This window comes from Dipteris shenzhenensis, chromosome 25 (assembly GCF_047967505.1).
Source record: "Dipteris shenzhenensis isolate YYH24624 ecotype China chromosome 25, Dip_SZ_1.0, whole genome shotgun sequence".
Classification (NCBI taxonomy): domain Eukaryota; kingdom Viridiplantae; phylum Streptophyta; class Polypodiopsida; order Gleicheniales; family Dipteridaceae; genus Dipteris; species Dipteris shenzhenensis.
The window spans coordinates 14,931,129-14,948,137 of record NC_141620.1 but is presented as its reverse complement, the minus strand read 5'-3'; the positions used below and the strand labels follow the sequence as shown (position 1 = coordinate 14,948,137).

Sequence of the window (17,009 nt, the reverse complement as noted above, 5' to 3'; positions counted from 1 at the left end):
ACACCCAATTTTGTATTCAGTGTGATAAAATTCCCTCTTCTCAGGGACCTATTGTATCTGCGATGCAGCTTCGGAATATATTAAACACTTCTCATTATGATGTCTATCAGTGTGTTTTGATTCCGCTTTCTTCATTTGTTGTCTCTGTAATAAACAAAAATGATTTAAGTGTGTTACCGTGAATTGAGAATGTTATTAGATAGTTTTCAGGATGTATTCCCTGCTCAACTGCCGGAAGGTTTACCTCCAGAACGGGCAGTAGATCATCGCATAGGCTTAGTCCCAGGGGCTCAACCTATTAGTGTACCACCTTATAGGATCAGCCAGGTAGAGGAGGATGAGTTAGCTACCTACCTATAGGATTACCTGAATATGGGCTATATACGCCCAAGTAAATCACCTTGGGGTGCACCTGTCCTCTTAAGAAAGAAGAAAGATTCTACCTGGAGAATGTGTATAGATTATAAACGATTAAATAAAGTGACAATTAAGAATCGATATCCTCTACCTCGTTCCGATGATTTTGATAGACCGTTTGGCCGGAGCGAAGTATTTCACTAAGATTGATTTGCGTACGGGTTATCACCAAATCCGTATCTATGCTAAACACATAGATAGAACCGCATTCCGAACTAGGTATGGTCATTACGAGTTTCTTGTATTACCTTTTGGTTTGACCAATGCTCCTGCTACTTTTCAGCAGATGATGAACGATTTGTTCATGGATTTTCTGGGCAAATTTGTTGTAGTGTTCTTAGATGACATCTTGGTATATAGTCGAACGCTTGAGGATCACATAGGACACCTCCGAATTGTCTTAGCTATTCTAAGACAGCATAAGCTCTATGCCAAGATGAGTAAATGTGACTTCTTTATGAAGGAGATCATTTACTTAGGACACAAGATTTCTTCTGAAGGTATTAGCATTGATTTGGATCGTATCCAAAAGGTTTTAGAATGGCCTATTCCTCAGACTGTGACACAACTTCGTTCTTTCCTAGGATTTACGGTATTTCTGCGGAAGTCTGTGCGTGATTATTCACATATCACGGCACCCCTGACAAACATATTGAAAGGTCGTGGACGCAGGTCTACCCAGCCAATCTCTTGGAATGATGCAATGAACAAGGCTTTTGAAACCTTGAAGTTTTGCCTATTCCTCAGACTGTGACACAACTTCGTTCTTTCCTAGGATTTACGGTATTTCTGCGGAAGTCTATGCGTGATTATTCACATATCACGGCACCCCTGACAAACATATTGAAAGGTCGTGGACGCAGGTCTACCCAGCCAATCTCTTGGAATGATGCAATGAACAAGGCTTTTGAAACCTTGAAGTTTTCTATCAAGGAAGCACCTGTTCTTGCATTACCCGATCCTACCCGGCCTTATGTTTTAGAGGCCGATGCGAGTGATTATGCGATTGGGGCAGCTCTATTCCAAGAGGGCAGACCTGTAGCTTTCAAGAGTAAGAAGCTAGACGACACCCAATATCGTTGGCCCACACTAGAAAAGGAACTTTATGCTGTAGTGCATGCTCTTAAGGTTTGGAGACACTACTTGTATGGTTCAAAGTTCCTTGTACTAACTGATCATCAGTCAATTAAGTATGTGTGTGATGGATCTGAATTGAGGGGACGGAAAGCTCGATGGGCAGAATTTATGCAAGATTTTGATTTTGAAATACGTTATCGTAAGGGTTCGTTGAATAGTGTGGCGAATGCCTTAAGTCGAGTTAAGTTTGTAAATGCTCTGTCATTTACGGAAATATCCTCAGACCTATTTCAATCCTTGAGAGGGCTATATGCAACTGATAATCATTTCAGTTCTTATTGGCAGAGAGTCCAGGATGGGAGCTCCATGGTTGACCAGGACTCAGGGATTGTGCCACCTACGGTACAGGCGGCGGGAGGTCAGTGGATGATTAGGAACGGCTTGCTGTTCCGGAATGAAAAGATTTGTGTGCCAGATGTTCTGGACCTTAAATCCAAGATTCTCTGGGAGTGTCATGATGCTCCTAGTGCTGGACATCCAGGTATACATCGGACTCTGTCTCTTGTGAAGCATACCTTTTATTGGCCTAAGATGCGTGCATTTATTGAGAACTATGTAGTAGGTTGCCGTGTTTGTCAGGTTACTAAGGCAGAACGCGTTAGAAGCGCGGGCTTATTACAGCCATTACAGATTCCAGGTAATAAATGGGAAAGTATTTCCATGGATTTTATGACTGGTTTGCCTCGTACGCGCAAGGGTCATGACTCCATTTGGGTCATAGTCGACCGTTTGACAAAAATGGCTAGATTCTTACCTACTAGAACAACTATTTCAGCTGTTCAGCTGGCTCACGAGTTTGTGGACCACTTGTTTAAGCTGTATGGTTTGCCATCTGACATAGTCAGTGACAGGGACTCAAAGTTTACAAGTAACTTTTGGACACTTGTTTTTGAAAAGTTAGAAACTACTCTAAGTATGAGTTCCTCAGATCATGCACAATCCGATGGCAGTACAGAGAACATGCTTCGGGCATATGTATCTAAGAGACAGTCTTCATGGGAGGATTATCTACCTATGATCGAATTTGCTTACAACAGTGCAAAGCATTCTAGTACTGGTTACAGTCCTTTTATGCTTATGTACGGGTTTCAACCTAAGTCACCAGTTATGGTTGGATTAAAAGGAATTCAAAATGATGCTGCTAAGAACTTCTTGCAAGACATGCAAGAAATGTTGCAGTTTGCCAAGGAGTCTATTAGAAGTGCCCAAGATCGGGACAGATTTTATGCTAATAGACATCGTTCACCTAGAGAATTCTCTGAAGGAACGATGGTATATTTGCGAATTCCCAAGGAATCCAAGAGCCTAAGTACTGGTTTGGTTCCGAAATTATCCCCCAGATACTGTGGTCCATTCAAGGTCATTAAAAGAATTGGACCAGTTGCATATCGACTAGAATTGCCTCCTGATGTTAAAGTCCATCCAGTCTTTCATGTCAGTAGACTGAAAGAAGTCTTGGGTGCGGATGATCAACTTGTTTCTCCTCACGAGATAATAGAAATTACAAATTTGACTTTTATTCCACACGAACCTGAGTGTATTCTTGAATTTCGTGACAGACAGATTCGTAATCGATCTATCACGGAATACAAGGATCGTGTTGAGGAGGATGCAACATGGGAGACATTACAAAACCTCCAGAGAACATTTCCGGGTTTTTTAGCGAACTCAGGAGTGAGTTCTTAGAGGAGGGGGAGTATGTCATGTGCACGGATTAGTATCTGACGTGTACTGGGTACACAAGACTAGCTCAGGTAACCTGGGGAGGCTTAGAGCTAGGCAGGCTTGATTCTCGGGTTGAGTGGCAAGGGTATGAACTATTTATAGGTCTTCGCTATTTTTGGCGCTCGGGGCCCGAGTCTATAAAAGGGGCCCAGGGGGTTCAGTTCTCAGGGTGCCAATGGGAGCAAGTTTCGTTCCCAGGTGCTAGGTCTGATCCTGGATTGAGTCGCGGACGTGCGCCTGCATCTTAGCGTAGCCCAAGACCCAGTGGCAGATCCCAAGCTTCACAGCGCCACCTGGTGGTATGGGACACCAGGCTGGTTTGGATCTGATTGGGAGTTCGTGCCAGTAGCTCAGCTCGTGGCTCGGAGGGGACATCTCCTGATTCGGGATCACATCCTGTAGATGTCATGGTTGGGTGGTGAGCAGCCTGCTCAGTTCTCACGTTGTGTGTGTTTGTTTTGCAGATCAGAGGTTTCAGGAGTGCGGGGATGTGTCAATTAAGGAGGCAGCTGAGCATCCGGCCTGATGGCAGCCATGGAGTCAAAGATCATAAGACTTGGGACCTTGTTCCACAACTATCGAAGTGCAAGATCATAAGAACCAATTGGATATTCAAGGCCAAGTACAAATCCGATGGCACTCTGGACAAGTACAAGACCAGGTTATTGGCAAAGGGTTATGCCTAAGCTGAGGGGCTAGGTCTAAGACAAGACTTTTGATCCTACAGCCTGCACAACAACAATTCGGACGGCATTGTCTTTAGCAGCCCATCATGGTTGGCGTAAAGGGGAAGTAGGTGGTCTGAAAGTTGAAAAAGGCATTGTACGGGCCAAAACAGGCCACAAGAGCTTGTTAGCAAAGGATTTGATCAGTTCTTCACCCCACTCAGAGTTCATCAGACACCAACCTCTACACGTGCACAAGGTGATCTTGGCTAGCTCGTTTTGGTATATGTTGATGACCTTATCCTCTCTGGAAAAATTCAGAGAATGATAGGATATATATATATATATATATATATTATCAGAGAATGATAGGAGTTTCTAGAGAGATTCCAGATGGCGGATTGCCATCCAGCAGTTACTCCTATGGATCCAGAGAGTAAGCTTTCCAGATATGACTCTTCTTCTGTGATGGATGGCACATAATATCATCAGTTGGTTGGATGTCTCCTCTATCTCACCAACACGCTTACACATAACTTTTCAGTGTGTTGAGCAGGTTCTCACAATCACTGCACCAGACACATTGGTTTGCAGGTTTGAGAGTTCTCTGACAGTCTACTACACTTATTGCTTCTTGCTTGGATTAGGACTCATTTCCTGGTCACGTAATGGTGGCACTCTCATCGACAGAAGCAGACCACCAAGCTGCGGGAGATTGGCATCGTGCGAAGCTGTCTCGCTCAGACAAGCAAAGCAGCACTTATGTCTGCCAGACCTAGATTGTTCCAGTTGCCCAGCCAACCAAGCTGGTCAGCTGACTGTCCTCCCCACAGACGGCCAAGTCGGCCAGTCCAGGGGCTGCAGCGACAGTGCCCTACATAAACCCCTCCCCCTATTCAGTTCTACACAGAGCAGTCCTCTCTTTCACAGCTTCTCCTTCAATTGTGTTCCGGCCTCTCCTGCCTACCTAAGCCTCTCATACAGGCATGTAGAACAGAGTTCTGGTGCAGCCACAAGTTCCTTCATTCAGTTGGAACCCTACAGTGCATCCTTATTCACAGATTCACCATTCTGGTGCTGCAATAAATCTACAATTCTGTACACTCTGTTTATTCTGAGTTATTTGTGAGTTGAATTTGTAGTTACATGGTTAGTAGTGTGAACTGTTTCCTGGGCAAGTCTTTCTCTTTTATTTTCTATACATAATGGCCTCAGCTGCAATATCCGCCGAGCTTTTTAACCCCCTGAGCTGGGCTGGGGGATCAGCCCAGAGGAGAAAACTAATCGAGGGGCTGAGGGTGAGCTGGGAAGGGCTAGGGGGTACTCGCACCGGCAGGGGGAGGGCTGGAGAGGCTGCCAGACTGAGGGGGAGGGACTGTCGGTAGTCGCACCTAAGGGGAAGGGGCTGGAGAGAGAGAGAGAGAGAGAGACTTTGAGGCAAAGCCCTTGAAAACATGTTTGGAAATGTTTCTTCCAAAATGTTTCTGGTGACTCTGACCAGGATCAAATTCTAGAGAGGGCCAATTCAGTGAGTTGCACAGACCATTGTGGACACCTAACCTAATCTTTCAATTAATTCACTCTGAATTTGGTAGACCCAGCTTGTGATGGGGCGACTTTCCCTCTACTTTACAAGAAAAAATGTGGTTCACTCTGTGATTTGCATCACGTCCTCAGCCCTCCTCACAACCCTCTACCTCATATACAAAAGATACATGAGATATGAGGCACCTTGCCTCCTCTGAGGGTCTACCATGTAGGCCGCCAAAAAATAGGCTCAACTCTGAGGCCACAGGGACAGTAAATGTAAGAAATCCTAGATTTACTATATTTAGAACTGTGCTAAGGAACAGAAAAGAGACTGAGATAGCAGAGAGCAAGGAATAATTATATTGCTTGAATGTCTGTAGGGTGGATGTGATTGTGTCATCCATACAATTGGGCCTCTCTTATATAGAGAGTGAAGAGTCACACATGAAAAGGTGTATACTCCAAAGGGTATGTGCATGAAGAGGTGTGTACCCCTTGTGAAGGGTGTGACCCTTGATGAGAGGGTACATTACAATAGGAATGTCTCTTCATTAGAATGTCTCTTGTAAAGGGTTGTGCCTCATTAGGAAGTGTCCCGTTGAAAGGGCAAGTGTCCCGTCGAAAGGTCATACCCTTCCACAAGTGTCCATTCATTAAACCATCCATAAGTCTAGAAAGAGAAAGGAATATGTCACAGATCGTGACATCCCCTCCCACTCAAAAGAAGACTGATGTAGAAAATATCACGGTAGATTCTGAAAATACTGCTGTAAAAGATCAGGGTACTGCTGTAAGTCTTCATCAGACTGCCAAGTAGCGTCGGAGTCGTCCAGATCTCGCCAAAGAACAAGGAATTCCGTGATAAGTCGATGTCGAGTCTCTCGCTGTCGATGGTCCAGAATACGCTCAGGAATAAGGAGAACATAATCGTCTTCGATTTCTGGGACATAATCACCTGCAGGAGGAACTGCTTCATCGCCTGGAATGTACGTCTTTAGCCAAGAAATATGAAATGTTGGATGGATTTTACCCCATGATGATGGTAATTCCAATTTATAACTTAAAGGTGAATTTTTCTTGACGATCCGGAAAGGTCCATAGTATCTTGGTCGCAACTTAGGAAACACAGACTTAACCGTCTTATAGCGATGTGGGGCTACAAATAATAGCACCATGTCACCAGTGTTAAATTCCAGGTGACGTCTATGTTTGTTGGCAGACCGTTGATACCGCTCTTGCGCTTTTCGCATATGATCCCTGACTTGCAGTAGAATGTCTTGCATTTCTTGAACCAATTGATCAGCTAGGGCCACTCGATGTTGAAGTACAAAATTTGTTGGTACAATCGGAATGTGTCCATAAGCTGCTTGGAATGGAGTCATGCTGATGGCACTATGGAAAGAGTTATTATAAGCAAACTCAAGGAGTGGTAGATACTCTTTCCAGGCTGCGAGGCGTGACTGAACATAATGTCGAAGCATTTCTTCCAGAACTTGGTTGACTCTTTCAGTCTGGCCATCTGATTCTGGGTGGTAAGCTGAACTGAACAGTAGAGTAGTACCCAAAGATTCGAACAGTGAAATCCAAAAGTGACTGGTAAACTTAGGATCTCTGTCGGATATGATATTCTTGGGTAATCCATGGTGTCGGAAGATGTGTTGTATAAAGAGTTTGGCTATGTCCGGGGCCTGTGCACTGCTTTTGCAAGCAACAAAGTGTGCCATTTTGGACAAGCGATCAACAATTACCATAATCTAAGTGTTACCTCGGGAAGATCGTGGTAGTGTTGTAATGAAATCCATGGAAATACTTTCCCACCTTTCAGTTGGAACTGGAAGAGGCTGAAGAAGTCCTGTTGGAAGTCGTCGACTTGCTTTCATTTGTTGACATGATAAGCAAGATGTAACCATGTTGATGACATCTCTTTTCATCTGAGGCCAGTAGTATGTTGCACTGAGTAACCGATAAGTCTTATTGATGCCTGGATGGGCAGCATAAGGAACTACATGATGCTCTTTTAACAAAAGACGCCGAACATCCTTGTCATGTGATACACAGACGCGATCTTGATAATACAGAAGGTCGTCCGTATAAGAATAGGATGAGAAAATCTTCTGTTCGGAAGTCGAAGGTTCATCTTTGGAAAGAACCTGTACTGCGGTGCCGAAGTCTTTATCATTGAAATACTTTCCTTTGAATGAATTCGGAACATCCACAGATAATGTAGAGATTACCATGGCTGATGCTAGAGGTAACCTGCTGAGAGCATCTGCAACTACATTGCGTAGTCCTGGTATGTACTCAATGGTCATGTGAAAGTTGGCCAAAAACTCAACCCAGCGTGCTTGTCGAGCGTTCATGACTGGCTGAGTAAAGATGTACTTTAAAGAGTGATGGTCTGTTTTGACCACAGAGTCGGCACCCATGAGATAATGTTTCCAAGAGCGATAAGCATGTACAACAGCAAGAAACTCCTTATCATATACCGGATATCGGGTTTGGATATCAGAATGTTTATGGCTGTCAAAAGCAATAACTCTGCCTTCTTGCATCAAGACTGCTCCTGTAGCGATGTCGGAAGCGTCGGTCATGACCTCAAATGGAAGGTTGGGGTCAGCAATAGCCATAACTGGTGTGGTAGTGAGTGCTTGCTTGAGTTGTTGGAAACTATACTCTGTTTCGGGAAGCCACTGAAAAATTGATGTGCTTTTCAATAATTCGGACATAGGAGCTGCGATTTCGGAAAACTGATAGACCTTTGTATGGTAAAAGTTTGCCAATCCGAGAAAAGAGAGGACATCATGAACATTCTTAGGAGTAGGCCAGCTTCGGATTACCTCGACCTTCTTGGGATCCACAAAGATACCTTGAGCAGAAATAACATGTCCCAAATATTCAAGTTGGGTCTTGAAGAACTCACTCTTCTCAATGTTGATGTAGAGAGAATTTGCGCGGAGAACTTCAAAAACTTGGTGAAGATGTTGTTTGTGCTCATGTAGGGATCTGCTGAAAACGAGGATGTCATCGAGGTAAACGATGACGAACTTATCGAGGAAAGGCCTGAAGATGTCGTTCATTAATGTCATGAATGTGGCCGGGGCATTGTTTAACCCAAAAGGCATGACCAAACATTCATAGTGTCCATACTTTGTTCGAAAAGCTGTCTTGTACTCATCGCCTTCTCGTATACGAATTTGATGATAACCTGAACGAAGATCAATCTTTGAGAATTGTGTTGCATGTAGAAGTTGATCGAAGAGGTCATCAATGCGAGGCAATGGATACTTGTTTTTTATAGTGAGCTTGTTGAGGGCTCGGTAGTCGATGCAGAGGCGCATAGACTTATTCTTTTTTTCCACAAATAGTACAGGAGATCCGAAAGGGCTGCGACTGGGCCGAATGTGACCTTTGTCGAGTAGCTCGGTGACCTGTCTTTGGATTTCTTCATTTTGAGTGTGAGAAACCCGATAAGGAGATTTCGACGGTGGATTACTGCCGGGAATAAGCTCGATTGGGTGGTCCACTGGTCGTCGAGGTGGTAACTGCTTTGGCAATTCCTGTGGAAAAAGATCTAGGTAAGGCTGGAAAAAAGGTTGGTTGAGGTATTCAGGAGGATCCTTTGTTGGTGTCTCCTCTACTGCCGTAACCAACAGAAGTGAAGTCTTTGCTTGGCGTTTACGAACCCACTTCTTTACTTGTAGGGCAGAGGCAACTGGGGTTGAAGGAGAATCCCTAGAACCAGTTAGCTCAATAAGTTTTCCCTGGTGGACAAACTGGATAGTATGGCTACAAAAACTGATTGATGGATCATAGTCGTAGAGCCACTGTTGTCCGAGTATGACATCGTACCGAGAAAGAGGCATAATGTCGAAGTTCAACTTGTCCGTATAATGTTGGATGCGAAAAGACAAGTTTTTGATCTTGGTGTTGCACAAGAAAGTAGTTCCATTTGCGAGTTCAATCTGATAGTCCATTAGACTAGGACTAGTGGTCAACCGAAGTTTATCGACCACAGAACTGGCTAGGAAATTATGAGAACAGCCACTGTCGATGAGGATGGTGACCGTTGTTCCACGAATCGATCCTTGAACACAAAGTACTTGAGTGGCCAGGGAAGGTTCGGGGTTGCTGGCAAGGCTCAGGTGGATGGTATTCGCCATTCGAACAGCTTTGCCTTTCTTGTCTTGTGCTGAGGTAGCATCTTCTTTTTGGGAAGTGCTAGGTTCCATATTAGAATTTTGCTTTGGTCGCTTGGGACAATCGAACCATCTATGGTCGCCTGTACAGATGGTACAAAGTCCTTTTGTGCTGGAGCTGTTCTTCTTGTCAGTGGCCGCACCTTTATGTTGGGGATGTCGGTAATGACTTTGTGAAGAAGAAGAAACACGATCCTTGGGGAAGTGCTTCTGTTGGAATCCAGCAAATGATTTATGAGGCTTCTGGGGATCTTGAGACTGTCGCTGACCTTGATTATCGAAGTTTTTTCGAAACCTGGTGTTATCTTGAGGGCGAGCACCTTTGGCCATAGGAGAGTTCTGTGTGCGATTAGCACTCTGCTTCCCTGTGTTTAGGAAATCTGTAATGCGCTCTGCGTAAGCAATAGCGCCATCTGTGGTGGTGATGTTTGCTTTAAGAACATCAATGCGTAACGAAGGATTTAGGTCTGAGATGAAAGCATGAAGGCGATCATCCTCAGTTAAACCATCAATCTCTAGCATCAATGTGGTGAACTGAGAGATATAGGAAGACAGGGAACCCGTTTGCTCCAACTGTCGAAGTTTTGATCGTGCTTGGAAGTCCGCATTGGCAGGTACAAACTGCTTACGGAGCACGTGTTCAAAACGTTCCCAAGTTAACACACTTTTTCCGTCCTTTAAGCGTCTTTGCCACCATAGAAATGCTGTATCCTTCAGGAGGGAGGCTGCCAAGGCGATCTTTTTGCCTTCCGTGAGGTCAACAGTGTCAAAATACATGCGCATTTTAGCGAGCCATTGGTCAACAGTTCGGCGATTACGTTGACCAATGTAGGCTTCCGGAAGTTTGACGTCAAGTCGTTTTGTTTTGGAAGCTTGAAGTAATCGGTAGAGAGCACGCAGTTCAGTGTTTTCTACCTCTGGTGGGACAGAGTCCGCATCGTCGTCGGGTTGCGTCACGTCATCCTCTGTATGTGCTGGACTTCGAGAATCTTGGAGTTGTTGAACTTTTTGAACCAAGTCGGAGATGCTGTCCTGAAGCTGAGATATTTGAAGTTGTAATAGAGATTCACTTTGGACGTTGCCTTCAGGGGTCTTTTTGGGACTTGATTCTTTAATCTCTGAAGAGGCTTCACGCGAGCGGTGCGACATGTCGGAAATCCCTGTGAGAAAAGCGCGAACTTGCGCTCTAGTTTGTACCATTCCTGAAAGAGGATTCGGGCTGCTCCTTGAGGTTGCTCATATTGGAGGGGGCAGGCAAGGCAGGATGGAACCACCCGTGGAAATCTGGTAAGGGAGGTCCTGTCGGAGGTAACACTGGAGATTCTGAAAAAGGTGTTACTGCTCGTGATAAGACAGGGGTAGGTAGCAGAGTCCACGGATCTGAAAAAGGGTAAGGAGCTACTGTCGGAAGAGGAGGATATCCAGGAGAGGGAGTGCCTTCAGAATGTAAATACTGACTTGGAGAAGGTACAACCTGTAGAGGAGGATATCTGGGAGCTGAAGGAGGTGGAGAGTACCCTGGAGATGCCGAAGGTGAAGGGTAAAATTCTCTCCAAAAATGAACAGCAAACTCCTGAGGAATATCGTGTTCCGGATATCTTCGTGTCTCGTGGAACACAACCTGTACTATGCTGAGGAAATAATGTAACTGAGGTGCCTCACGCAGAAGGTAGAGGATGTGATCCAAGTCACTCGGAGGGCACGTGACACAGAAGACCCAAGATGCAAAGGCTCCAAAATGGGCTGGCTGTGCAATTTGAACACGATATTGTGTAGTAGCAGGTGCCTGAGGTGTCCTTGAAAGGCCGGGTGAATTACCAGGGGTTTCCATGCTTTAATGTGGATTCTTTCATTTGCTGTAATTTGTTAAAGAGAATCCTTAAAAAGCAGATTGGAAAGACTCCACCTGGCAATACTTTAATCTGCCAAGTGATTGCGTAGAAGAAGGCTGCAAATCGTTGTCCGGAGGTCCATGTTGCAGTGTTTTGCGAGGAGTGCTCGAGGCTTGTCTGGTCCGGGCTGTCAACGGGCTGTCTTCATCGCGAGAATAGTTGCAACTGGTGCTGAAATGGCGAAACAAGGAGAGGGCAGCAGGTTGTCAGGAAAAGTGGTATCCAGGGCTGCAAATAGTGAGTGGACTGTCAGCGAAGATGGCGAGGCAAGGGCTGGCAGTAATAGGGACTGGCAGCGCAGGGAACAGGGACTGGCAGCGCAGGCTGATGAAGAGCGGTGCTGACCGTACGGCTGTACGGTACAGGCTGTACGGTACAGGCTGGCGGCCTGTACGGCAGACTGGCGGGAGTACCGTACGGACTGTAGGGTCGAAATTTCGCAGGCTGGTGGCGAGTAATGGCGCAAGTACCGTACGGACTGTACGGCGAGGAATGGCGTAGGCTGGTGGCTGGCCGTACGGCTGGTTGTACGGTTGGCTTGTACGGCTGGCTGCGCAGGAAAGGTACGGAAAGATGGCGCAGGGCTGTACGGTTGGCTACGCAGGCTGTACGGCTGGCGCAGAAGGTACGGAAGTCCGTACAGTTTTTTTTTGTTGAAGGAGAGGCTGCGACTTTTCGCTAGGGCTGCCTAATGGGTTAGTTGCCCCAAAATCAAATGGCCTAACCCTAGGTAGCTAGGGTAAACCTAGGGGTAGGGGATGGGTTTAATTTTTGTCCCTTTTTACCCCTCTAGGTATCCTTTTGTAGGTACTTGGGCTTAGGAGGTGTGCCTATTCGAAGGGGTGTGACCCTTGGAATAGGTGCACCTGTTCGTGAGGGGATGTGTCCCTATTGTTAAAAAGGGTGTGACCCTGCATGAATAGGTATGTCCATTTGCCCACGATGGGGTATGTCCCATGAGTGAGGAGTCGAGACTCGTCACCAAAAGGTGTGTCCCATGGTGGAAAAGGTGCGTCCCTTGGTTTTGGGACAGCCCAAGCACCTGAAAGGACACGATTTTGGTCGTGTCCATTCACATCAACTTGTGATGTGAGGGAGATGGAGAGGCTAGGATGACTTTAGGCCGGGTAGGCGTTCAAAAATTTTACGCTCATCCTCTCCATCTCTTCCATGCACAATGTGCACGGATGTCCTAGCGGCAAAAATGTATCAGATCAGCGCTAGAAGGTGGGGGGCATTTCCTACAGGCAGGAGCGAATTTTGCTCTGATACCACTGTAAGAAATCCTAGATTTACTATATTTAGAATTGTGCTAAGGAACAGAAAAGAGACTGAGATAGCAGAGAGCAAGGAATAATTATATTGCTTGAATGTCTGTAGGGTGGATGTGATTGTGTCATCCATACAATTGGGCCTCTCTTATATAGAGAGTGAAGAGTCACACATGAAAAGGTGTGTACTCCAAAGGGTATGTGCATGAAGAGGTGTGTACCCCTTGTGAAGGGTGTGACCCTTGATGAGAGGGTACATTACAATAGGAATGTCTCTTCATTAGAATGTCTCTTGTGAAGGGTTGTGCCTCATTAGGAAGTGTCCCGTCGAAAGGGCAAGTGTCCCGTCGAAAGGTCATACCCTTCCACAAGTGTCCATTCATTAAACCATCCATAAGTCTAGAAAGAGAAAGGAATACGTCACAGATCGTGACAGTAAAGGCAGCGCAGCCTTTGCTAGGGCCACATCTAGGCAGTTGAAGCAAACATTAGCTTCCAACACCGTTAAAGCAAACAATAGCTTGCAACTATCCTGACACAGCAACTTTGAGGTCAACGACTGACAAAGAATCCTCAAAACAAGGATCCCAAACTGCAAGATGTCAAGAAAATGCTGAAAGGCCCACTGTTTCTTACCAACCAGATATGCACCACACTTTGCACATCTCACAATAAGCCAAACTAAGGGCAAAGAGGAAGGCATTCCTTTGATATCTCCAAGCACACAATGATTCCAAGACAGTTTCAAGGCAAAGCCAGCACGCTGTAACTGCATAGAAACATTACTCCACAAATATCAGGTGTAAGGGCAGGCCACAATTACAGAGCCATCTGTACATTTTAATATTAATACAGAAGAAGGGAATCTGGTTGAAGAGGCAAATCTAAGACCATCAGATCCTCCGTATTGAGGCATCCTGGGAGGAGGAAGGAGGCAGTTATGGTTGCCCCAGTCTGACAACAAAGAATATGGGGGCTTGGGCCTAGCACACCTAAAGCTGAAAGGCTGTGCTCCTGTCAAAGTGGCGCTGCAGCTGAAGGGGTTTCAGTATCCCTGGGTTAAACCAACACAGTTCTTCATTCTCAAGGCACCAGTGGAGGAGTGGGCCACTGTGCGTTTCCCATTTTCCTGTAAATATAAGCCTCTTTCAACTGCTTTTTCAATACTATAGCCATTTGTACCGGTATTAGTGAACTTCTCTCTTTTTCTACAATCTTTTTTATTTACGACTCTCCACCAAAACTCATTGGACCTGCACTTTACCAATTGCTTCGTTCATGCGGATCCTGAACCATTATGCTTTATTCAGCTGTTTATAAACAAAGAGTCCTTTCTGAATGCAAGTTCTAAATTAAGCATATTCACACAAAACGTTAATGGCAGACCTCTTAGAAGGACAAGATGGATAACCAGTGTGATTCATGCAGTAGCTTATCCTTCTGTTTTTATCATCATTCATGATACAAGAGATCACTTGTTCCTGTGGATCTGTATCTTCACAGATCGCATTTCTAAGCCCATATGGTGATCTGCTCAGCTATTTCTAAACACAGAGACCTGTCTAAATTGGCACTCCTGGGCCGTGAAAAATGACTTTTGCCATACAAGGTTATCATGCAGCTTATTCGGAGACTGTGCTGACCTCCAAGCTTTTGCTGGACTATCCCGCTTTTGTTGCAAGTGGCATTCACCTTATGCCAGGTTGTATACGGCATGTTTCTGGCATAGAAGTAGCCCGAGATGGGCTCGTCACGTTTTTGAGATCAAAGATGCTCCTGTTAATTTTAATTTCGCACCTTCAAAGACTGAGAATGGGTATTTGGGAAGTTGCGACACGAATCATAGGTATCGTCCAGCAGCGCCTACGTGGTAACACTTCGATCTAGTACTTCCGACCAAAGCCCAGTTCAACTGTAAAACCTTTGTCTATGTCTACCTTGTAAAATGAACGGGATAGGACAAAGTATGATGGATTTGACTTGTCCAACGCGAACAGTATTACTAAAATCTTGAATAGAACCATGCCTTTCAAAATGAACCCTCCACCATATTATACAAGTAACTACAGCGAAGAGCATGCATTCACGCATAAGATTTCCTAAATTGAAAAATTTGCGAATCGAGTGCAATTGGGTGGCTTGCACCCAACGGAAGGGGGTGGATTTGGAGCCCAAAAGCGGAGGGGGGAAAATGAAAGGCAGGGGAAGCTGTGAGAGCAAACTTACGTGGAAGGGGAGAGGGGAAGGCCCTGGATCGGAGGATGCGGGATGCAGAGGAAGCGATTCTGGATTTCATGGCGATGGAGAGCCCAAATGCAGGGAACTGATGCTAATGATGATGAAGTTGATGGTGGTGCTGCTGCTGCTCTTCAACGAAGAGCGCGCGGTTGGCGTTGAAGAAGAAAGAATGGCCAACGTGAAAAATGGCACATGTCTAAACCATGAAAACGGGCCTTCGATGAACCATTTTGAACTCGTGTGCCACCTCACCCTTTGCTTTGCTGACTTTGCTGACTCGTCCCCTCTTACGTCGCTGCACACGTGTCGCTTGCACACCTTTCTCCTTGCTACTTATGCTTATAGGATGGCTGTCATCGTGCCATGCTCAGTCTCGAAAGATGTTGCCAGAGGATGATCATTTGTCCTATAGCTGACAGCCAAATTTTGACTCGTCTGACACAGGTGCTTGGGTCCTTGGGATGGTGTGGACGGGGTTCTCCCTCGAACCCTCTTACTACAAATCACTCCACACCCCCTTTTGCAGTGCATTGTCTAAACCCGCCCTATGCAGAGACCCACCATCCCCTAGCGATCACATAGCAATGCCCACACCATGCCACCTCGATTGCAAGTTTCAGTGCTTGCAGTATCGAAGTTGCAACACATCCTACGTAGCCACATGTTGCCTGCCACTTGCTAGCAATGATGGGGGTGAGAGAGTTTTTAGTTACAAGATCCCTTCAAGGAGTGGGTCCAAGGTTTAAGAATAATGCAAAGAAGAGAAATTAAATTTTGTACGATGATGAATAAATGCATCATAGCCATAGCATAGACAATGCCAATGCTAAGCCACCTTAATCATGAGTTCCGTACTGGTAGTACCTACTTTGCAAAGCATGCTATGTAGCCAAATGGTGCTAGCCAATTGCCAACAATGATGGCGTGAGTGAGTGTTAAGGTACAAAAAGGGTGATTCAATTAAATGCAAAGAAGAGACCTTAAAGTTTGCAACATGCAAGAATAAATGCATCATAGCCTGCCACCTCCATCATGAGTTTGGTACTCGTGATACCTGTGTTGCAAAGCATGCAAAGTAGCCACATGGTGCTAACCAATTGCTGACAATGATGGGGTGAGTGAGTTTTAGGTACAAAAAGTGTAATCCAGTTAAGGAATGGGTCTAAGGTTTTACTAAGAGAACTTAAAGTTTGCAACATTTATGAATAAATGCATCATAATACATTGAAGGACATCTTTGTTGTTAGCCAGTGTTTTTTATTGATGTTGGAGTTCATTCTAAGTTGCATCATTATGGATTATAAATAGTGTATCTTAACCCAAGGTCAACTTAACCTAACCATGTATAACACTCGCCTTGCTCACAATAATTAGGGTTTCCCTCATTGAGAGTTTCTATACATATTATCAACATAATACAAGAAGTTGTATATTCTAGGTTACTCTCTCACATGTGCTACTCACTCACTCTCTTGCTCTCTCTCACCCTTACCTCCAGTTCTTAACATGTATCAAAGTTTCTAAGCGTAAGAGTTCGAGTTTGAAATATTGCCATTCTTGCTTAGAGGACTATCATAGTTCATACATACTTGTGTTAATATCCCTTCCATAATTTGAGGTGAAAGATCACAAGCTAGAAGCTTCTGGCATGAAAGAATCTGATGCAACTTTCCCTTGTTCCCTTGCCTCCCTATCAAATTTTTGAAGTGAAACTAAACTTGCAAACTGAATCTCAACCAAACTTGAATGAAATCTCTTGAAACCAAACCATGCCATCCAACTACTACCTTCCTCCCATCTCTCATGTTTTCTCCCTCAGTTTTGGGTGCCCTTTCATGTCCTCCTCCCCAAAACCTTAATTTTGAATCTCTCCTTTCTTTTGAGTGAGAACCTCCTTACTCACCTCTAAGTGGACTTCCTCATCATGATCTCGCCATT

The 17,009-nt window shown here is 45.0% G+C and overlaps 1 protein-coding gene across 1 annotated transcript in view; it reads right to left on the bottom strand.

Moving 5' to 3' along the window:
• LOC147885493 (dihydrolipoyllysine-residue acetyltransferase component 3 of pyruvate dehydrogenase complex, mitochondrial-like) overlaps positions 1-15,279 on the bottom strand; it is an 86,939-nt gene extending 71,660 nt beyond the window's left edge. Inside the window, exon 1 of the mRNA XM_087396068.1 lies at positions 15,060-15,279. Within this exon, the coding sequence (XP_087252194.1) occupies positions 15,060-15,129 (70 nt within the window). The 5' untranslated portion in view covers positions 15,130-15,279. The remainder of the gene's footprint in view (positions 1-15,059) is intronic.
• Positions 15,280-17,009: the final 1,730 nt, after the last annotated feature.